The 24,308-nt window shown below is 46.5% G+C and overlaps 1 protein-coding gene across 8 annotated transcripts in view; it reads right to left on the bottom strand.

Annotated features, from left to right (window-relative positions):
• Ttc7b (tetratricopeptide repeat domain 7B) overlaps positions 1-24,308 on the bottom strand; it is a 242,201-nt gene that overhangs the window by 99,327 nt on the left and 118,566 nt on the right. For all 8 annotated transcript variants that reach the window (XM_046440663.2, XM_046440664.2, XM_046440662.2 and 5 more), the window contains 2 exons: positions 17,553-17,616; positions 13,110-13,247 (listed from right to left, as the gene is read on the bottom strand). In XM_046440663.2, the coding sequence (XP_046296619.1) occupies positions 13,110-13,247; positions 17,553-17,616 (202 nt within the window). The remainder of the gene's footprint in view (positions 1-13,109; positions 13,248-17,552; positions 17,617-24,308) is intronic.

Here is a 24,308-nt window from a genome sequence, read left to right as displayed (position 1 = left end):
AGGCTAGTAAGTGCTACAGAAAAACTAGCTCTTACTCCTTTAAATTTCTTTTTAACATTCTTATGTTACGAAAGAAGATGCAACAAATTGCATAATACCGGTCATTTTATTCCACTCAATATATGAACACTCAAATTTATAGTACTGACTTTCCTCCTTTTAGAAAAGTATTCAATGTGAGACCCTGGAAAACATGGCGCAGATGTATGTATTATATATAAAAATACATTCTACTGTCATGTATGACTAAAAAAAATAAATAAAAATTAAAAAAAAAAAGAAAAGAAAACATGGCGCAGTGCCTCAGAGCTGGACCAGAATGTGTGCCTGTTACTCTCTTCTCTCCTGGTGATGCCTGCGATGCAGCCAGGCACTGCTCCCACTGCCTTTCAAGCTCTGCCTCCCTAGGTCGTCCTAACCACCCTACAGGTCTAGGCAGGTGTGAGTATCACCTTGTCACAGGTAAGGATCCTGATACACAGGGGTGCTGAGTGACCACACAAGGTCTCAGAGAGCTGGTGGTGAACTTGGGTGTGAAGCAGGCTATCTAATTCTAGAGCCTGGGCTTATAACCACGGCACTCTGCTCCTCTGAGACTTCAGTTGCAGACATGCCACTCACACTCCACTTAGCAGGCCCTCTCCTGCTGCATAAAGCTAAGTGTAGCTAAGTAAAAGGCCTCTCAAAAGGCCACGTGCTCCCCAGCCTGCTTCAGAGATGCAGTGATACCTTTCCTGCTAATGGGGGTCCTGTTCCCATGGCCTCTTGGGGATCCCTAAGGCTACTGAAGGAAACCTCCCCAGCTTGCGGAATGGTAAAGACGCATGACTGATCCTGTACCACCCACCAGCACTGAGGCAGCTGGTGATCGCCTCCAGCCATCTCAAAGGCTCAACTGGACAAGGGAGTAGCGGGCCACACGTTTCCTCTACACATAGCATCTTCCACAGTCCTTCCCAGCTCAGACTTCTCATAACTATAGCAACCTACATCTCATGATAAGCCAAAGGGGTGTCGTAAAGAAAGGAAATGCAAGTCAACAATCATGAACTGGCTCTTGGCATCCTCAGGATGCGTGGTGACAGCATGCCAGCCCAGATAGCATCAGAAGCTCCAGACGCTCCCCAAACCCCGACACCTTGCACACCATGCGGACATCTGACACACTGTCTCTTCTGTTGCCATAAACGTCAAGTGATACAAGCCCCCGCTCATGGAATGCATCTATGTAGAAAGGAACCTGGGTTGTCACAGGGTAAATTGCCATTCACGACCTCCCTTGAGATGGGGAGGTGCTCACCCCATTGTTTAACCGGTCCTTTTAAGGATACTCATTTATATCTGTGACAGTAAAAATGTCCAGTTTTAATGTTGAAGGGAAGTGGGGACACAATATATGCTAATAAAATAAAATAAAAAGCATTTACAGCGGGCTGGGGACATAGCCCTGTAGTGGAACGCTTGCCTAGTATGTGTGCAAGGCGCTGAGTTCAATCCCCAGCACCACAAAAATAAAACAAAAAAACCTTTTAGTGATGGTTTCATGGGAAAGAATCCCTGATAAAAATATACTTCACAGATGGCAGGGGTCTCTGCCCGGTGGGACGTGTCAGAGGCTGCTGGAGGACGAGGGCCTGGTGTGGTAAAGCTGGGGAGGAGGAGAGCAGCCCTGTGGTGTGGTGAAGGTGCTGGCTCCCGGGCCAGGCTGCCCAGGCTTGGTCCAGGTCCCTCCCTCCCCAGCCACGGGCTGTTTCAGGGTTGAGTGAAGTGATGCGTGGCAAATGCCCCAGAGGGCGTCTGCCTGAGCAAATGCTGTAATGTGACAGCTGTGGATGCTGCTTTTGTGAAACAGGGTAGTCTAAAGAGGGCAAGGGTGGGCTGTGGGAACCCCTGAGAAGTGGTGTGGGGTGCCAGAAGAGGGCACAAGGAGAGTGGACAGGAGGGACGAGAGCGAGATTCTGGCCCCTTTCCACTCCTGGTATCAGGTGGATAGGGTGGCGAGGCCTAGGGAGAGGGAATACAGGGTCGAATCCAGAACTACAGATCCAAGTCACCCACACAAAGCTGGGGTGACATCTCCAAATCACCTTCCTTGCAAGAAAAGAAGTGGACATGGCAGCAGTATTATGTCCTACCGGGAAAGACAGGTACATTCAGGGATCACACTTGCCACCTTTCTGAAGCTCGTGTAGCACTCGCATGATGCCGTGGATATAGTCTTGAGACCCTACAGGGCATCCTAATCATTTGAGTGGTCATCCAAATGTCACTTCAAGAATGTCTCCCTCTGAAGCGAGGGCTTGTGCTTGTCCAGTCTCTTTTGGCTTTTCACGTGCATCCACCTTGACGGGCTCTGAGAACGAGACGCTCCTCTGTCAGAGGAAGGCATTAGTCAATTACCTTCCTTATGCGCACAGACCAATGACACCAACTGGGTGCCTGGCAGTGACAGCTGCACAATGCCACAGCAAGGAGAAGACAGTGTCTATTTTGGGAATTCAAGACTGAAAGTCAGCAACCAAAACCCACATGGGAAGGGGCAGAAATCATTAGGCACTTCTCCCACTTAGCCTGACGCCCAGGTCTGAAGTCCATCACCCTCAAAAGAGAAGAGTAACACAGGGAACCATCCTCGTCTGCGCCCAGCAGCCAGATGGGCTGGATCCAGGCAGTTCTCATGGCATGGAACCCCACATCAGGACCATTTCCTTCTCTGCATCATACGCACTTAGTGAGTCAGCATTAAGTGGAGTGCCTTGCAGCGGTGTCACAATGCTTGTCACAGAGGCATTTAACCTACATGTGGTCACTATTTCACTTCTCTACTTTTAACAATGAAAAACCATCTCAGCCTTTAGACATCCTGGACCATTATTTTAGACTCACAGAATGACACAGTCATAGAGCAAGTAGAGACCTTTGAGATTATTCTGTCCCTTTCTTAACTTTATCGATGTGGAAATAAGATCCAGAGAAGAGACAGCACCTACCCAGGGTGACCTGGTGGCAGACCTAAAGTCAAAATCTAGGTCTCATGATACTCAATCCAGGGCTCTTATTTCTAAACTAACTAAAAATAAAAGCACAAATTGAAATGAAGTTTGAGATCTACTCCACAGGATTCTGGGCCCAGGAAAAGTTTCTAAAACGCACAGTTTCAGGACCTCAGCTCCAAATAAAAGACCTCTCTCAGGGCTCAGTGGTATAGCATAGGCACATCAGCACACACCTGTAATCTCAGAGACTTGGGAGGCTAAGACAGAAGAAGCTCAAGTTTGAGGCCAGCCTCGGCAACATAGTGAGGCTCTTAGCAACTCAGACCTTGTCTCAAAAGAGATATGAAAAATTGTGCTCTGAATGGATAATTATGATTGTAATGAATTCTACTATTGTCATGTATGTAAGAAATAAAAATTTAAAAAAATAAAAAAAATTTAAAAATACAGGTCTGGGGATATGGCTCAATGGTAAAGCACCTCTGGATTAAATCCACACTACAAAAACAAAACAAAACAAAACAAAAACCCTCCCCTCTCCCTTCCTGAATCGTGAGGAAATGCAGACACACTGTCAAAGCTTGCTCAAGTTTTCTCCCTTATGTTGGAAATAAAACAGAGCAAACTCCATATCCCCTCCACAGTCCTTCGGTTTCTCTTTTTTGCTTTAAAACAGTAAGACTGCTCCAAGCAGAGGAGTTATGAAGTTTTATTACTTTGGCAAACACTTAAATGAAATGATATCATTGCTTCTGGTCACTGTGGGAGGAGTGGGGAGTTGGTTGTGTTTTCAAAGTCCTAGACTTTATTACAGGGTTTGAGTGCTGGACGCCACCCTCTGGCACATCCTCTTTTTGACTCCACAAGGGAACATGGCCACGTCTGCACAAAAGTGAAGCGTCTCTAAGGACCACACAAACAGCTCCATCTGTGGATCTGCTGCTCTTTCTTATCTTTACCAAGTGCACTAAAGTCTGGAAATGGGCATCCCATTCCTCTACTCCCCCTCCTCAAAGGCCTCTCCCTTTGGGTTTTGTTCTCGGTCTACCTCCCTGGCTTAGGGCAACAGACTTTAGCCCTCCACCTGGGTTGCATCATTCTTGATAGGACAAAGGAAGGAAGGAATCAGAGAGTGGCAGACCAGTGGTACCTCATGTACAAAACAGTATGCACTAAATGCTTAAATGAAGGAACCAACTTGAATATCTAGAATGTAGCCCATCAGCTAACCTGCAAAGAGGGTCCCAGACCAAGCATGATGAAGAGCAATGAACTGCAGAGAATCTAGAGCTGGCGACATCTTAGAAGGGACTGAAGCAGGGGTTGCTAACCCACAGGCCCAGTGTGACTTGCTGCCTGTTTGCAATACGGATAAACATCAAGACCAAGGAGATGGAATTAAAATCACAGGGGAAAACCCCATATGTCTATGGTCAATTGGTTTTTGCAAGGGTGTCAACTCCATTCAACAGGGGATAGAAGAGCAAACAGTGCTGAAGTAATTGGATTTCCACATGTAAAAGAATACTGGATCCTTACCTCACTCCATATGCAAAATTAATCCAAAACAGACCAACAACCTAAATATAAGAGCAAAAACTATAAAACTCTTAGGGGAAAATACAGGGGTAAATCTTTATAGCCTTGGATTCTTCGACATGACACCAAGAGCATAAGAAACAAAAGATAAAATATATTCAACAGTAGGTTTAACCAAAATTTAAAACTTTTATGCACTGAAGGACTTTATCAAGAAAGTAAGTAGACAACATACAGAATGGGAGAAGATCCTGGTGAATTAAATATATGACAAGAGTTTGTTATGTTTAATAAATAAAGAACTCTGCAACTCAACGATAAAATGGAAAAACCCAATTTAAAAATGGGTACAGAGCTTGAACAGTCTTCTGCCAAGAACACAAACAAATGGCCCATAAGCACATGAAAAGATGCTCAATATCATTAGTCATGAGGAAACTAAGCACAAATCAAACCCACAGCAAATACCACTTAACACATATTAGGATGACTGCGACCAAAGTAGCTCATGCTGGTGAGGCTGTGGGAATGCAGAACCCTGAACACTGCAGTGAAGTGTAAAACGGTGCAGCTGCTATGAAAAGAGAATGTGGCAGTTCCCGAAGAGTTAACCAGAGCGGGGAGGTAGCTGGTGGCAAAGTGTTGCCCAGCCTGTGTGGGGGGGCCCTGTCTCAATCCCAGGACTGGGGCAGAAAAGTTCAACACAGGTTGACACACACCATCAGATGAATCACCACAACGTGGCTGAACCTTCAAAACACCAGTTAAAGAACAAGCCAGACACAAAAAAGCAAGCACCCCATGACTCCATCCTACAGACACCCAAGACAGGTAGACTCAAGAGCTAGAGAGTGGATTAGAGGTTGCCAGGGCAAGGGGGAGGGAAGAGGGGTAGTTATTGATTAATGGGTATGGTTTCTGTTGAACTGATGGAAAAAAAATTGTGATTAGTGATGATAGTTGCACAACAATGGGAATGTAACTGACCACCACTGAATTGCACCCTTTAAAAAGATTAAAACAGCATATTTAAAGAAATTTTTATGTCAAACGTTCAAACAAAACATGAGGTATATACCTTGTGACCCTCAATGAAAATGCCAATATTCCTAGGAGCAACAGGAGCAGCTTAAACAGGATCAGAAGAAGAAACCAACATTTCATTAAAAAAAAAAAATGCTTCCATAATAGGGCTATGGAAACACTAGGGCTTAGATTCTTTGGGGAAAGCCATCATACAAAATGATACTGAAAGTCTCTACTGAGTTGGTCCACAAAGATTGCTGAGAGTTGAGATCAGTCCAGGGGCTCTGCTCCAAGCTGGGCCCATCTCCCCCTCTGCTGCCTGACTCCCACTCGATCTCTAACCTTTGTCCCTGACGGGGGAAGATATACTCATTGCATATCAAGGCACAGCAGAGTAGAGCAGCTTAAACAGCCACTGAGAAGCACTGATGCTCGGCAAGGTTTTATTGAGCGTCCACTGGGAGCGGGATTTTGCTTTGGTTGCTCAAGTCTGTGGCACTCAGACACACTGATGCCTTTCCTTCCGGGGCCCTTGGCTCCCAGGTCCAGGTCCAGTTATTGATTAATTGGAGCCAGTGGGGCTGCACAAGAGGCCCATGGCTCCCCATGACAGTTCCTGATCAAGACAGCACAGGGGAGAGAGGTGCATATGTCCCTTTGGGACAATCACCATGCAGATGGCTCTCCCCACAGAACTACAGTGCTGTTAAGATTTATCATAAACAAATGAACAGGAGTTCAAGGGGAAAGATAAAAATACCACTTCTGTCTTTATAAAGCTGCCACATCAATGTAGGGAGAATACACACAACCTTCCAAAAGGACCCCATAATATTCTGCCAAAATGGAGCCATCAATAGTCAAATTCCAGAAAGCAACCTCCCCAGCAGCGTGGGCTCATTCTGAAACACAGAGGAAGCAGTGCTCCTTGCTTTGCTTTTAATAGTGCGGGTTGTCATGCCAACTAGTGCTGCTGTTTAAATTGAAGGGGAAGAAGAAGTGTTCCTTCCTACACAAACCTTTCAGCAGGGCTCACAATTAGTCTTGAAAAAAACATGAAAACTCATAGCACTGGCAAGATGGTAAACATTGTGCTTCTATTTAAACCTGTTGGACCAAGGCTGTGATAAAACTCAGGTTTGTGTTTCCCCTGTTCCATGCTCCATGCCCAGTTCTGGCTGAACAGTGCCCTGAAGAAAAGGAAGGCTTGATGTGGGCACAAACAGAGGCAGTAGGTCTTGAGCTGCAAGAGACTTCCATCTACAATAAGCAGGGCGAAGAAAGGGACGGGAAGAGAAGAGGCCCTGTAGGAGAAGCTCAGCTCCCTGGGTGTAAGCATGGCTCTTCAAAGCTGGGTCTGCACAGTGCACACAACAGAGCTGCTACCGAGGGTGCAGGGACTGGAGGAATGGGGACTGCCGGCAATCACAAAAAGGAGCACCTTTTTGGCGTGTAGGGAGAGGAGAGGAGCCAAGAAGGAAAATGTGTCCTGTCCTGTCTTGTGGAAGAGTTGATGTGGCTGGGGACAAGAGAAGGAAGGAAAATTGTAGGACAGAACCTCTTATCTGTGGCCTGTTTACCAAAGTCTCCCCTCACAAAAAGGAGGGTTTATGCATCATTCCTGAGACAGAGAGAACCTGTTCGAAGATCAGCTATAGGGAGATGTGGCTGGATCCCATCAATGAGGGGCACAAGCAAGGTGCAGTCGAGTCCCAGACTCTTTCTAACATTCTCTCCTACCAAAAAGGAGGGGAGGCCCTCAGTTCCCAGCCCTCTGGGCCTAATCTCTTCATCCCTCTGCAATATGATGATAAAGGGTATCTCCTGCTCTTAGATCATATGTAGCATGGCAGAGTTACAACATATGAGAGTTAAGGTCCTTCCTCATTTTAGGCCCTGGTGCTTCCTTTCAGCACTATTTTTAGGCCATTATTAGGTAAAATAGTGCTATGTGAACACAAACACCACAATACCATGATAATTGATCTGATAAGCAAGACAACTAATAAGTGACTAGCAAGTAGTGCATACAGCATGGATATGTTGGAAAGAGGGATGATGTTCCTCACCCTTACAGGTGGGATAATTCATCACACTACTCACAATGGCATGCAATTTAAAACATACAAATTGTTTATTATTGGGATTTTCCATTTAATATTTTAGACCAAGGTCAATCAAAAATAACTAAGACAACAGAGAACAAAAATGCAGATAGTGGGGACTACTGTATTTAATTCCTATCAGGTCTTTTAGATATACTCCATCTATATGCTCTGCAAGTCTTTGACTGGCACTCTCAATCTGAGAAACTTAGCTGCAACTGGCCTACTCTATTCCCCTGGGAATTAATAGGCCGTGCACCCTCCAGTCTTCTCTAATATAGTTAATGTACCTTGCACTATTCAGTAGTCTCTTTTCATGTGTTACTAGTTGTCCCCGTAACTAGACAGGAAACTTCCTGAAGACAAAAGATGTTTGTTTTTAAAATGCTCTGTGCCTGGTAACTCCTATGTATACAGTGGCTGTAACTGTAGCAGCAGCGGCACTCAGCTGCTATTCAGTGAGTTCTCTGTGCTGGGCTCAGTTCTGAGACTTGATATGGATTAATAAGCACACCCTTCACTACTGTCAGAGATACACATGAGTATTGTTCTATTTTATAGGAGAAGAAATAGAAACAGAGGAGGCTGATGACACCTAGGACCACACCATCATTTAGTGGCAGATCCAAAACTCATATCAAAGCCCTCTAACCCTAGCAATTGTACCCCAGGACAACTAGGTTGGTGGCATGTCAATGGGTGGGGGATAAAAGAATAGGAAATATCCACAAAAAATGCACATAACATCATCCCATTCCTTAAATCATACACAATGTACATGCATTTATGCATAAAAATGTATAAAAAGATGGTCTCAGCCGGGCACAGTGGCACACACCTATAATCCCAGCAGCTTGGGAGGCTGAGGCAGGAGGATGGTGAGTTCAAAGCCAGCCTCAGCAAAAGTGAAGTACTAAGCAACTCAATTCAGTGAGACCCTGTCTCTAAATAAAATACAAAATAGGGCTGGGGATGTAGCTCAGTGGTCGAGTACCCCTGAATTCAATCCCTAGTACCAAAAAAAAAAAAAAAAAAAAGGCCTCTAAAATGTCAATGGACAGCCAACTACTGGGTCCTGAGGAACTTTTATTTTCTTTGTTGTATTGGTATCTATTGCTTCATTTCAAACATGCAGGGCTATTACATATGGCAGAAAGATAAACAATGAAGTAAATTTCATTATGGAAGGAAAAGAAATTAAACAAAAGAAAAAAAAAAAAAGAAGGGAAGAGCTGTGTGCTTCTGAACAGAAGGGTGCTGGTCCTGTCCTGTTTGAGAACTGTCACCTTGGCAATGGTGCAGGCGCTGAAGACAAGGAAATGGAATATGCGACAATAGTGATAATCACTAAGATAACAGGAAGTTTAAAACCAGTCACCCTCACATCAATACTAGTCACACTAACTAAAAGTTGAAGAAAACCCAAGTGTCCAACACTGATGAACAAATACACAAACTGTGGTGTAGCCACACAATGGAATGTTATTTAGCCATAAAAAGAATCAAATCTTGACACATGCTACTATGTGGCTAACCTTGAAAGCATTGTGCTAAGTGAAAGAAGCTAGTCACCAGAGGTCTCAGATTAGCTAATTCTATTTACACCAAACACCCAAAATGGTAAATTCATAGAGACAGAAAGAGATTAGCAGTGGGGCTGGGGGGTGAGGGGAGCAGAGGGGAATTCCTTTTGCAAGGCAGATGAAAATGTTGGATTAGAACATTGGATTAGAGCCCCATGGCTCGGTGTGGTTTTAGTGGTGTCCCCAAGGGCCCACTGTGATTGACGAGTTGGTCCCCAGGATGGTGCTTCTGGGAGGTGGTAGAACTCTTGGGAGGCAGGGTCCAGTGGGAGTCTGTGAGGATGGCCTTAGGCCTGAGCCTAAGCAACTCCATTTTAAAAACTCCAGTTTGAAACCTGCAGCCTCACAAGGCACATCCAACAGATCCCTCCAATACAGCCTCAGACAAGTCACTTCCCATCACCCTGATAAACAGAGTGAAGCCCCTGGCAGGGTGACCACGCCTGATAAGAAGTGAAAGGCGAGAAGATCAGGGTAGAGATCACCAGACCAGATCATCTGACCCCAGGGTAAATGATGTCATGGAGAAATCTGGTGGTAGCTGATAAGGATTGAAAGGGGGGTCAAAAGCCCCAAAATTTAGTATAAATAACAGAGCTGATGAACAGGGATTCAGTCAGCCAAAACAAGCCTGATGAGGATCTGACATCCCATCACTTGTCATCATTTCTTGATCCTCTGCGTAATCCTCATTGCTCTCAAACTCTACGGCCTCATCTGGGCCTTGGTGAGAGCCACAACTTCTCCCTATGACCCTCTCCTCAACCGGGCGTCCACTCCACACCAGGAAAAGCCTGCCTTGGTTCTGGACCTGGTCACTGCGGTCTGAGTGAGTGTGCATCTGCTGGACATAAAGCCTAAGGCTTAAGACTTTTGAACTTAGCACGCAGAGGGAATGTCTGTCACTAGCCTGTCATGATTAAGTGTGTTTTGCAGTGCTTAGAATTAATCTAGAATTATTTGCTGTGAATTGATTATGTCTACTGCAGTGCCTAGCATTAAGGATTGTAGTTTTCTTGATTAAGAACCTACAGAGTGAAATTGTATTGAGTAATTTGAGGGAATAAAGCATTGAAAGGGGCAGAAGCGCGTGGACATTCTTTATTTCTCCCGCAATTTTGCCCCTAGCAACAGTGTCCTTAGGTCGTGGGAGTGGAGCACCTTGAGTTCTCACTAGAGGGCTGTTACCCATCCTCTCTGCTCCCGGTCCGAGATGTGGTTACATGCTGCCCCCGGACACCTATATCAGGAGATGAAGCAAAGTGGCCGCCCTCTTCATGGAGCCTACAGTAAGCTTCTGGACTCTGAACCTCAAACCTGCAAGCTTAGTCGATGCTCCTCTTCATGAGCAGCCTCGTCAGGACTTCTGAGCTGGCGAGGCAGAGGTGACTGTCACTGTTGCCCGGCAGTGTGAACACACTGAATGCCATTGAACTCTACTCTTTAAAACGGCTCAATTTGCTAGGTGAATTTTACCCCAATTTTTTAAAAGCCAGTTATCCTTTCAATTTAAAGTTCACAGAAAATAGAAGAGCAAATAGGAGAGGAAGAAAAGCACCAAATGGACTCAAGAAAACCCTTGTAAATGAGGAGAAGCGGAAAGCAGGCTACTGAGAGATGTGGCCTGGAACGGAGGCAGGGAGGGTCCTTGCTTAGCAGCAGTGGGCCTGGCCCCTCTGCAGTGGCCAAGCCATCTGCGGGAGGACAGGCTGCCTCAAGGTGCTGTGAGCTCTCTTTCTCCTAAGACACCCACCATCTCAGTTAGAAGACCAGAGAGTGCGGCGGCCACGTGCTTGGCGGGGGCGGGGGGGGGGGGGTAAGGGGGGGCTCCTCCTCCCAGAGTAGAAAGGGCAGGAAAGGCAGAGGCTGGGTGTTGGGGTCTTTCTCAGCCCCAGGGGTGGCCACCTGGAAGGTAGCACTGCCACTTCAGTCTAGATTGGGAGCTGCCATGGGCAGGGGCCACTCCTTACTCAAGGCTATATCCCCAACCTTAGTCACAGCATATGTTCATGTTGAAAAAATAAATGTCCTCTATTTTATATATTTTATCAATTAACTTACATTTTTAATAGAGAAACACAGATATGACACAAAATCCAAAAGGCCCCAGGGGACACACACTGATACAGTTCCCTCTCTTCCACCCTTCCATTCCAGCCTTTGGTGCTATCTCCACCATTTTAAATGTGATCAGTGGTCACTTTGTGAACCACAGAGGCTCCCACAACCCGACCACCCTGTGACTCGGGTGTCAAGAATCACTTCAAGATGGAAGCTGCAAAGGTGGCACCAAGATCAAAGTCATCTGAGTGAAAACTCAGTCTTGGAATTCCATGGGTGGGGATGGCAGCAAGTGCCTTGGAGCTACCCGCCTGCAGGGGAACGATCTCCAGTGGAGCGGCCCCCAAGGCTGTTCATGGAGCGAAGAGCCAACCGCAGGCAGGGGCCAGAGCCTATCCACGGAGTGGAGCCAGCCACCCTGGGCTCCTCCCAACTGTTTCAGATGTGGGTAGATTTCAAACTGGGGAAAGGCTGTGTTGCCACACCAGGGGACAGAAGCTGACTCGCAAACACACTCCACTGTGGACCCAGAGAGGTGTCAAGTGGTTTGTCTGGTGGAGAGAAGTTCACCTTGAAAGAACTCAACTGTGAGTGGGTGTACCAAGCCACGGATGGGCACGCCTGGCCATGCTGAGCAGGAACTAAGCTGGTTGGGAGCAGGGGCCTGGGAACCCTAGGCACTCCATGGGGGCTAGGACTCCTTGGGGACAATAGTCTGGACCAACCCTGAGCCTGGACCAAGTCATAGCAGGGTGGGCCATGTGTGCTGGGGCATCTGGACACTGCATTATCTACATCATGAGGGGTTTGTGTGTTTGAAGTAACCACTTCCCTGTGTAGTCACCAAATCAAAGACTAAAAAAAGCTTCCAGCCACGCAGGCTCATCTGTTCCCCAAGGTTCCTGCCTAATGTGGCCATCACGGCAGGCTAGAGGGTGAGTGAGCGCTTATCTGATTTCAGCCAATCCGTTACTGTATTTCATTCCCTGTCCTCATGCCCAGAGGCTGTTGCAATGGGTATAAATTTAGAAAGAGAAAGATAAATAACACAGAAAAGTTTATTTTAACAAAATAAGGTTGCTTCTTTCCCCTTTCTTTCTTTATATTTCGGTAAAAGAAAGATAAAGTGGTCTCCTTACTTATTCAGCCTCACCAAGGGGGAATCTGGTATTCTGGACAGGAACTCAATGCATTGTAACCATATTCCAGATCAACTGGCTCCTTCTGAGCCTGCCAGACAAGCTTCCACCCAAGCAGTTCCTCCAGGTTGAGGGCCTGAGAGGAAGACAGCACTGTCACAAGACCTGGAACCCACTGGGTCCCTTCTGTCCAGCAATACACTGTGAAGGAAGACAGCGCTTACCTGGCATGAAAGTTTGTATCAGCTAACCTGATGACACATGTGCCAGAAGCTGCCATGTCACCAGGAGTTATGCACTGAGAGTTTAAATTAAACCATTTTGTAAGGAAATTAATACCCCAGATGGGAATTAATAACCTGTTTTGGTTATGAAAGAGAGTACATGGGATGAAAAAGTGCTTGGGCAACACTGGCCTTCTGTTCCCACAATCAGAGCCTGCTGGGTGAGGTCCACTAGTGGTAAGAGGCCATGGGTCAATGCCACAATACAATCATTCAGCCCAATCACCCCTTTTCAGGGGAGGAAACCAAAGTTCATGACTGGCCCCAGGTCACATGGCAGCCAGTGGTCGGGGGCTCAGGACCAGGTCTCAGCTCCTCCCTGAGGTCACCCAGCCACCCCACCCCCACCTGGGAGTCAACCACTCAGCAGCTGTACCTCTGACAGCATCTCATACTGGCCTCTTCTTCCAAGGGCAATGGTCAGCAAGTCATAGACCACAGACGCGCTCTGCAAGCTGATGAGGCGGTCACTCCTGTGCTCAGGTGTCCTGCTCAGCACAGCATCCCGGTTGGCCTGAAAACATGGAAGAGAGAGGCAGATGGTGAGCCAGCCCATGCTCACAGCCACCATTATGGTAGAGAAGCCACCCAGGCCCTCTGGCCTCTCACAGTTTGCTGAGAGCCTAGGACAAAGGCAGCAATAAGGGGCCTGTCACCTCTAGTCATACTTTCCAAGTCCCCAAAGCACCCTAGCACATGGCATAGAGTATGACCCAATGCTGAAGGCCCGAGGCGTGAGCCATCAGTAGTGTCTGGAGACAGGCAAAGCAGACAGAGCTTCCCTGGGCTTGGGTTCACAGCTGGCCTCACGGCAGACACAGCTGGTCCTGGCCAGCAGCAGCAGCCACCAAGGGACCCTGTCGTGTCTCACTTGTGATCCTGCTTCTGCTCTAAAGAGTAGAGAACGTTCCCAGCCCTGCATTTCCCATCACCAAATGGTGTCATCGAGTTCCACTGGTCCCATGGAGATATATCATGCTTTTCTTCTATCACTGAACAGCATTCAAATCCCTAAATGACATCTTCACTGGAACAAACCTTGAAGACTAATTCACCTTGTAAAGAGAAGCACAAAACAGATGTGGAAGAGAAGGCAAGAAGCAAGCCGAGTTTTACTTCAAATGGCATTACCACAGGGGACTCAAGAGAACACCTTGCCAATTCCAAGTCTCCACTGCCTGGTGCGGAAGCACATGGGGCACATCCCAGCCCACTCATCACATCTATCCAGAAATCAAATGCTCTTTATAGCAACTTGTTTCCATTGCTTTGAAATTTAATTTCTCCACAGATCCCTCCAGATAAACCACATGCACGGGAGGCTCGACAGCCAGTTCATTTTCCTTTTCCCCTAAAAGGGAGCTCTGAGACAGTAAGGCTGAATTTCACCTGCCTTCCCCCCCTGCTAATGAGCAAAAGTCTCCAGAGCTGTCTAGGCCTACAAGCAGAGAAAGAGCCCTCAGTCTTCCCCAGTAAAGCGGACATGAGGTTCCAGGGCCACTTGTCCCCCAGCTGCTGCTCATCTTCCTGCTGACATTCGGAAAGGCCAGGCACACGCCTTCCCTTTCGCTAATGAGGTAAAACATTTTATTTCTTGTGAGTTTAAGACATTTGCTTTTAGCCGCCCATCCAACTTACTCACTTTAAAACTCCTGGCTCTTAAATGTCAAAGACAAATGAGGCTATGTAAGACAGGCCACTTCCTGCAAAGTGAGTCCTCTCTCATGGAATTGAGCCTGCTTTTGAAGATTTCATTCTATGGTTTTCTATACAGAGTGCCTTTTGAGCCCAATAAAAGATGCCCTGAAGGAAGTGGGACCTGCTGTCTCATTTTATTTATTTGCTATGAATGTTCCATACCAGACCAAAGCCTGGAATAAAACAAAGCACAACATACACTACTTAGGAGAGATTTTCAAGTTATACCACATGTACCCTTTCTTCTTTTTTCCATTTTTGGAGACAGTATCAATACCTTTTGACTAAAAAGGTACAATACAGGACCTTAATCAGATCCACAAATAGTAAGTAGCCCAGAATATTGCCACAGCAGTAGTCATACAAATAGAGTTCTGATCATCTTTTTCTCTGGGAAAAAACTAATTTGCTATGCAGTGAGAAAGCAGTACAATTCCAAATGATTTCTTGTAGGTGGAGAGACTATGGACAAATTTATGTTTCTAAGTTAAAATCAGAACCAACGAAGAAAATTATTTTCTCAGACATCCAAAAAACCTGGCATTCTCATTTGGGTTCTGAAATTGAGCACACAGTTTTTCTGCCTTATAATTGAAAAATTAAGCCTAACAACTGAAAAATTAAGGAGTCAAAGGACATGAAGAAAAGATCCCAAGGGCAACTTAAATCTAGGAGTGATTTAAAGGACCATCTTGTTTGGAAACTTGGTCCTTCATATTTACTGATGACTTGATTTCACCATCCCCAGAAGAGATTTTTCCAGAAATTAAATACCACATAGTCAAATCTCACTGTCCACAGGGACTTCGACTTTCTCTCACTCCATTGAGGAGCAGGAAATTTACAGACATCAATCCCCGGCATCCACACTCAGCCAGAGCAAGCCTTGTGGAGAGGTGGCCATGTTCTCCGAATCCCAGACCAGGACACACGACCTGACGATGAACCGCAACATTTCCAATGAGAACCGTCCAAGCGCTCTAAATGCATGCTCTCCATGTGTTCAGGGCGTTCGTGCCCTAACCAACCAAGTTTGCCAAAGGAAACTAACTGCCCAGCTGTGAAGAGCCCCACTTGGGATGAAGAGTGTAGGATGCCAACAGGAGCTGACCCTTTGTCACACTGGTGCAAAGCAGGTGAGGCCTCTCACTTGCACAACAGCCACTGAATGCCATCAAGTGCAAACCTGGGAATCTATGTGCCTTCCCTGACTGTGCCAAGGCAGAGCACAGAATATAAGTGACACTGTCCTCCGTTAGCAGCTGACAGTCAAGGAAAGATGAGCCAAGGGCAACCCGCTTCCTGGAGGGAAAGAAAGCCAAAGACGTCAAGAGTGTCTAAGTCAAAAGCAGAGGTGACTCAAGGAGCCTGGCTCTTGTAAACACCTCAGGGCCTTTTTGCAGAACAAGAAAACCCAGTGTTTTAAACTGTGGCCAGGATGCTCCCCTCCCTGACTGTTCTGGCTTTGCTGACCCTGCCGCTCTGGCACGTGTGCGTGTGTGCTCCATGTCCGTGACTCTTCCATCTGGGAGTATTTCACGCCTCCAGTTAAATAGCACACCTGAGGGGCACGGAGTGAAAAACCAGCCTCTTCCTCAGAGCAAAGCCTGTCCAAGGAAGGGACATCACCTTTGTCCTTGGAAAGGCCCACAGAGCACTCCTAGGCACATTCCCACCCTGCTCAGTTGTTTATCCACAAATAACAGGAGAGATCTACTGCACCAGGTATCCCTGACTCAGTCAGGCTAGGTGAGGACCCATAGCAACCCCCTAGCAGCCACCAATCAGCATGAGACAGGGAAATGCCTGGGATGCCAGATGACCCTCCCAGTAGTTTATGGTGGTTGATAAAGTGTTGGGAAACCATGTAGTTCAACACGTACACCCCTCTTGGCTTAAACCAATCAGTTCAAACGAATCCCCCTCTTGTAGTAACCAATCACCCCTTCCCAACTTGTTCCCACCTGTGAATGTGCTAATCATGTTTTAGAGTTGTTATTTGATTTTCCCGCGGTGTGTGATGATTTGCTAAGAGATGCTATGATGTATGTGGGGGTCCCTGCCTTCTCCAAAGAATGTATAAAACTGCTGCAAACCCTGGGCTCGGGGCCTCTCAGCGTCACCAGTTGCTGTGTGAGCGCGGAGGACCGAGCTAGCTCGCAATAAAAACCTCTTTGCTGCTTACATCGATCTTGGTCTCTGGTGGTCTTTTGGGGGTCCCGAATTCGAGCATAACAGGAGAAGGGGAACAGCCTTTCTCCCTTCCTTAAGCTTCCCTCTGCCCACCTGGTGGTTAGAAGTCACGGAGGGGGGCAGCGCAATCTAGCAGGAGCAGCAGTCCTTGCACGCATGTGCATTCAGCTTGCTCTGGCCCTCAGGTTCCGCATCTGCCAAAGCAGATGAATGGACATGAGGTCCTCTAGGTCCTTTTGAGTTCTAGAAGGCTGCTATTCTGCTCAGGTGCTCGGAACACCTGGTTTACCTGCAGTGACAGTAACTACTATGACACAGCATCCCCAGGGTTTCAAACCAGGCTGTAGTGTCTAGCGCTATACAGGACAGAAGTCCACTCAACGATGAGTGATGCAGTCTTAGGCCTATAATTCAAGATCCTGGCCAAACACTAAGTAAGCATAAGGAATCCGATGGTCTGGTGACAATCCTTCAGAGCAGTAGAGCTGAGTAGTGGAATTCTGCAGTGCCTGGGAACAGGTGGGAACATGGCGAAAGGTCAGAGCAGTCTCAGTGGCTCCGATCCTGACATTCTTCCTCAAGCCAAAGCAAACTGAGAAGGCTCCTGGAGGCTCCTGAGAAGGCTTTTCTCCCCTTGGTGGACATTTTAGGTGGTGGTCATGTTAGCATTATTTACATACATACAACAGGACTAGTGGATGGATGGATGGATGGATGAATTAAGATACCTGCTAATTGCTATGGGAGGAGAAGCCCCAAGTTCCAGGTGACCAAGAGACACTATTAGCTCCTCCAGTAACTAAGAAACATCCTCTCTTTAAACCTCTACTGCTTCCTTTCCCTTTCCCAACTCTCTCTAGTCACCATCCTAGACACCATCCTGAGGGTGGGGACAGGGGAAAGAACAATGAAGCCACATTCCACTTACCATTGATTCACTAATCAGCAGCAGCAACAGGGCCTCTTCAGTGTTTTCTTGAGGACAAAAAATGCTGTATAAAGAAAACCAACTTTGATATGTGGCAGTTTTAAAATAACACAAACACAACCATGAACAGAATGGAATGCTAAAAGTGTCTCAGTTTTTATATAGAATCTATGAAAATACTGTGTAATTTGGACACTTGAATTAATTTGCTTATTCCTATGGTGATCCATGGAATTAACACATTTTAGCTATGCATTTTGACGGCAGGCAGAGGGTGAAGTGAAGTTATTAAAAAAACAAGTTAAAAGCCCAAATAACATATGTACCTATTACAGAGGCAGTAATGTAGGGGGCTATGAACTGATATGAGGTAAATAACCCAAGATTTTGCCGACCCCCTTATGAGGCATGAACTGCAGAGGGTTCACCAAGCAGCACTCTTCCTGGCTGTCACCTGCTAACTGCCATGTCTTCTACTGTCATTCAGATGCAGTGTGAGATTGGAAGCAATTTTAGAGTTTGAATAATTTCCCTGATACTATAAGAACACAGTGAGCTGTCTTACTTCAACATGCATGTTTTGTTATGGGGTAATATTCAAGAGCTGTCTTGTTAATCTATTTTGTGGAATTTGGATAAACTCTAAAATCTTGGATTAAAGGAAAAAGCTTCTAAGCTCAATTTTGCTGCAAATTAGAAAACAATAAAAACCCAAACATAACCCCAATCTGCACGATCTAGATCCTATTTTTTTTGTACTGTGAGCACTTTTTTAAAAAAGACTTGTGGCATTTGTTTTTTCTTCCTGTTCTAAAGCTCCAGAATCCTCTAAGTGGAATTGTGAATGTTATCACCAATTGGGCCAAACTCAACTTTTTTTCAGAGAATGGAAAAAGGCTTTGCAATAAATAAAAATGTGCTTAGTTAAAAAACTCCTGGATATTTTGAAAATGACTAAATAAAGACTAGATTTACACCTTCCCAGAAATAACCTCACAATCATTTAAGAGATTTCCCCCTAAAAAAGGGAACCCCTCCCCCCTGTTTTCCAAATAATTATAAATACTTGTTCTCTTTGAAATGTTGGCAATTTTTGTACTGCCTCCGAGGACACTGAGGAGCAAGAGGAAAAAATGCCATGCTCAGTCCTCTGGTGACTACGCTGAGGTTTCTGGAAGAAAAGCCCTGTGGGCTACGCCCATCACTCTTCAGGCCACGGCAAGGCTGGCCTGGGAACGAGACGCAGGACACGGGAGCTTGTCACTTCTTCCTTCGAAGTCAGCTTACATGGATCTGGGGTTTTGGAAGATGGAACACTTCTTTCCCCTCAAATTCAGAAACAGACTCTAAAGGTTCTGAATTGAGAGTGTCCTGGACCCATGAGAGTGTATGTGCCCCCAGTGGCTATCCTCAGATCTCCCCGTCTGTGCCAGACCTCAGAAGCAGAACCTTGACCATGTTTTCAGGCTAGCCAGTTCTGCATTGTTCAGACTAATTGAAAAGAGAGTGAGCCCATGCTAATTGTGACTTAACACCAGCCAATTCAGTTCATGGATAATCTCCAAATTCCATCTGGGCCATCCAGTCAGCTTAAATGTGAGGTTGTGTTATTTTTACCAGAGTTGCTAACAAGTAATGCATTAACTGATGCTAATTCCTCTTCCTTGGACTCCCCATTGTGGCAGTCAGGATGGGCTCAGGAGGCTCACGGAGTGGGGCTGGCAGGCAGAGCCAGAGAAGGAAGGGTGGTTTCAAGAGACAAGTCTACACCACTGCTCACCAAAGGCTCCCGCTCAGTAATCCTGAATTCTTGAGACTCATTTCTGGCCATTCCCACCCTCTTCCTTGCTCAGGCAAGTGTGGGGCCCAGGATGGATGGTCACAATTGTCAGGCCTTCCATTTGTGACCGTCTCCTCTTTGGGAGACCTTGAAGTGCCCAGGCTGCTGCCTTGGAGAGTAGAAAACTGGCCCAAGGGAAGCAGCATGAAGAGCAGGGTGGGCCACCAGAGGGGACAGGAGGACAAGCTTTCAGAGCTGGCAGCGGGTGGGGACAGTGCTGTGTCCCAGCGGGGCAGAGTGCAGCGTCCCCATCCCAGATACAAGGCGGAGTCAAGTCCCAGGTAGCCTGTAGGTAAACTGCCCACGGCTCGATAGGGGTGAATCTGTGAGCTGATTCTAGAATCTATAGTAGACATGGGAACGAGGGTGAGGGAGCCTCAGGTGTAAACAGCAGCCATGTCTTGCCAGTGCTCCCAGGGAACTCTCAACCTTCTCTAGACAGGGGAAGGGCCTTACTCCACCAACCCCATCTCACCAACTGCGCCTGTCTCCTCCGTCATCTTCATGACAAATAAGGAGGGGTGTCTAAATGCCACCTGCACCTCTAGGAGCCAGGGCTAGATGCGGGGAGGGCCATGAGCTCCTTGCCCATGGGAAGTTGACTTGGAAAGAGCAATGTCCACTCAAGGTCTAGGCCACACACAGCCTTGCAGGCCCTAGCACGCCTGGCCGCGACACCATTAGAGAACCCTGGAGAAGCCCGGCCTCTGGGCTGCAGCCTGTCAGCTGAGGAGAGCCCAGGATTCACTGCCCGTGGCCCACCCACCCACATCCACTGTCAACACACCAAGGCAGAACCTTCCCTGGGCCCTCGCCTGAGTGCTAAGACGGTCAGGGAGCAGCCAGCCCCATCCGAGGACATCCTGTCCTCCCTCAACTCTCCTCAACAAGGCCAATAATCTCCTTGTGACAAAAAAGAGGAGCAAAACTCGCTCTTGGAGGAGCAGATGAGCCCCACGCACATTGCCTTGCCCAGGGGCTCCCGTCCCTGCTAAGAGGACAAGCCTCCACATGACAACCCAAAGGTGGGCCAGGCTCCCTAGAGGTGGACAGACCAACTGGACACAGCTGGCCATGTACGTGGCTTCAGTCCTGCCACCAAGAAGTCATCCCGACCCCTAACCACCCACGTCTTCCCACTGTCCTCAGTTTGCCAAGCCTCTGCTGGCTACCAGCAGGTCCAGGCCCACACTGAACCTCCCAGGACTACTCTCCCCTCCCCCAGGCCCACAAGGCACTCACTGCATGTGATACATTTTTGTCATCTCCTTTCTGGAACTAGTGGTTTTCAATGTCCTGCTTTACTTGTACTAATTGTTTAGTCTAATATGTGTTTAATTACCTAAGCCACCTCGAATGTTTTTTAAAAGGAAAAAAAAAAACAATGAAAGGAAAAAGGCCCTCGACCGAAACACACACACATCCATACACTAGGACAAATGTACAAGAGCATTCATAGCAGCACTGTTCCTGTTAGACCCAAAAGGAACAGGAGACAACTCAAATGACATCATAAACGAAGAAGACCAAGGTACTAGAGAAAATATGGAAGAAATCTTCCAAATACAATGAAAAGAAGATAAGTAAGTGCCTATTATACAATTCTATTTTAGAAATTAATTTTGTTTTCACGATGTTAAAAATAACAGAAAATGAGTTTTTAATTAATTAGTCAATTAATTTTTGAACCAAGGCCTTGCTATGTCGCCCAGCCTGGTCTCCAACTCCTGGGCTCAAGTGATTCTCCCTACCTTAGCCTCTCAAGTGCTGGGACTATAGATGTGGACCACCACGCCCAGCTTATGTAAATTTTTAAAATGAATTAGATTAATCATGTGCCTCTGTAAGTCCCATAGAAGTCAGGACTGGGCACACTTGGGCAGGGGTGGCAATTTTAAGAGGTCACAAAGAGGAAATCTGGGTCTTTGGCAATGTCTACTTCTTATACAGGATGTGTTTACTTGACAAAAATTTTTCAAGTTTTGTAATTTTACTTTTCTTTGTTATGTATCAATAAAAAGTTTATCCTAAAAATAAGTAAACCAAGCAGAAACAATTCTTCCCATACAGACTCTGAAAAAAGGAAAGAAGGAAGCCTGTGAAGGGTGATTCCCTCCCCTTTTTCTACCCAGTATTTTCAACACCTTAATTCCCTTCAAAGCCCAGGACCATCAAAGCAGGAGCACTGTGCCTCGGCCCCGAGCCGGCCACAGGGCGGGGAGCACACGGGGAACACGGTTCAATTATCTCCCTTCAGGACCAGACTTCAGAATGGTCCTGTGGTTTCCCGGGCTGGAAGGAACTGTGCCACCTAAATTCTGCTTTGTACTTACATTTCTTATGAGAGACTGAGTGGAAGGGGAGGCGTTATGGTTTAAATGTGGTGTCCCCAAGAGCTCACGTGTGAGACAGTGCAAGAAGGTTTAGAGGAGAAATGAGCAGGTCACAGCCTGAAACTAATCAGCCACGGGATTAACTGAGTGGTACCTGAAGGTGGGTGGGGTGTGGCTGGAGGACGTGGTTCAGTGGTGGCATGGCTGTGGGGTATATGTTTTGTATTTGGAGAGTAGAGTCTCTCTCTGCTTTCTGATCACCATGTGAGCTGCTTCCCTCTGCCACACTCTCCCACCATGATGTGCAACAAGCCCTGAGGAATGGAGCTGGCCTTCTATGGACTAAGACCTCTAAACTGTGAGCCCTAAAATAAACCTTTCCTCCTCTACAATTGTTCTGGTCGGGTCTTTTAGTGGCACCAGTGAAAAAGCTGACTAAAACAGGAAGGTTTGGGGCTACTGGCCAAAATAAAGTCTGAACATTATCCACGGATTCCCTCTTCACCTCCCAGTCAGCATAACTGAGCTGGTGGTGGTGTCCTTAGATGGTGCTGCCTTGGTAACAAGGGAGCTCAAAACAAGTATCGCCCAACTGGATTTCCCTCCTTACTAATATTCCAAGTAAAAAGTAGGCTGTGAGCACACAAAATTAGAAAAGTCCAAACCTGAGGGCCTAAGGATTAGTGTGGAAATTAATGACAAAGGGAAGAGACCCACATTAGAGACAGCGAACAAAACCAACAAGGTGGGTCTTCAACAAGGTCAACGAATCAACACACTTTTTTTTAACTACACTGACCCCATCAGAGAGAGGAAAGACCCAAATTACCAAAACGAAAAGAGAAAGGACATGACAGTGAACCTTGCAGAAAAAAAAAAATAGTAAGACCACTCTGAAGACCTGTGTTAGCAAGTTAGATAACTTAAACAGAAACATTTCTAGAAAGACACAAACTACCAAAACTGAACCAGGAAGAAACAGAGAATATGAACAAAAAGACATGAATTAGTATCCAGAAACTTCCTGTGAAGAACAGTCTAGGACCAGATGGCTTTACTGATAAATTTTACCAACCATTTAAAGGACAATTAATACCAATTCACCAAAAACTTAAAAAAAAAAAAAGAGGGTAAAGAAATACAAATACTGTCCAACTTGTTTCATGAGGCCAGTATTATTCTGATACCAAAAGCAGACAAAGGTATCATAAGAAAACTGCAGAACAATATCTTTTATGAATATAGACATAAAAAATTTGAATAAAATACTAGCCAATAGACCCCAGCAACAAATAAGAAACATATTATACACCATGATAGAGTGGGACTCACCCCAGAAATTCAAGGTTGGCTCAATACATCAGAATCAATTAAAGGCATGTACTGCATTAATAGAATCAAGGACAAAAACTATAGAATAAGCTGAATGGGTGCAGAAAAAGCATTTGTCAAACTGTGGGGACAGTTCCATGATAAAAATACACAGCAAACTAGGAATGGGAGGGACCATTCTTAACCTGATGAAGGGTGTTTACAAGAGCCGGTGGTGAACACCATAAGTAAAGGTGGAGGACTGGATGCTTTTCCCTCCAAGATCAGGAAACAGATAGTGTCTGCTGTTGCCACTTCTTCTCAACATTGCACCGAAGGTTCTAGCCAGACAATTTCGAGGGCGGGGGCAGGTATGGAATACAGAGCATCCAGGTTAGAAAGGGAGAAGTAACCTGTATCTGCAGATGACACTGTAGCTTATACAGAAATCCTAAGGAATCTAAAGAACGGTGAGATCCCTTCAGAGACTGCAGTTTCTAAATCTGTGTTTCGCCCCCAGGTTCCTTTACACAGGTGTAAGCTGACGTGGGTGTGGTGTTAAAGAGTGGCAATGTCTGAGTGGCTCAAGAACTACAGGGTGGCAGAGCCTCCTTGCCTCTGAGGGAGGCCACATGGGAACAGAGCTCCCACTGGTGCCAGGCCTGGTGGGGAGAGGATAGAAACCTGGTACACCGGCTAATAAGAAGCATCCTGAGCAGTAAAATAAACCAGGATCTGTTTTGAAGATATAAACAGCACTTAAAATATGAATCTCAAATCTGTTTCTCAACAGCTCATCATGGGGATCAGCTTTTTTTTGCGTGAGAGTTTGGGAAGCGCTAGAACAGATGTTCTGTGGATCCAGAGAAGGACTGAGGAGTAAACACGGGCTGTGGATTGGGCCTACTCCTCACTCAACAGGCTGGGGTGGGGCGGGGATGGGAAGGAGAGCAAGGCCTGGGGAAGCTCCTGCACCAGCACCCACACAAACAAAAGCCGGAGGCAAAGGCAAAGGTGACGAGGGAGAGGTATGCCAGGGTCAACTGAAGAGGATGAGGAGCAGTGGCCTAGAGGAGTGCTATTCCCTTGGGAAGCCCTGTCACTTCCAGGTGTCACTGGAGTGAGCTCAGCAGCAGCTCAGGAAGGCTCTCAGCCACTCCTGGCCTGGGAACGCCAAAGAGGTTCTGCAGTTCACTCACACAAGACCCAAAAGGCCACCTTGCCTCGCCCTGTACGGAGGGCATTAAAGGCTCTCACAGGAGGCACGAGCAA

This window comes from Marmota monax, unplaced genomic scaffold (genome assembly GCF_021218885.2).
Source record: "Marmota monax isolate L192 unplaced genomic scaffold, Marmota_monax_Labrador192_F-V1.1 WCK01_AAM20220418_F8-fsc00017, whole genome shotgun sequence".
NCBI lineage: Eukaryota > Metazoa > Chordata > Mammalia > Rodentia > Sciuridae > Marmota > Marmota monax.
Note: the sequence above shows the minus strand (reverse complement) of the source record. Positions and strands in the feature narration are given on the sequence as shown.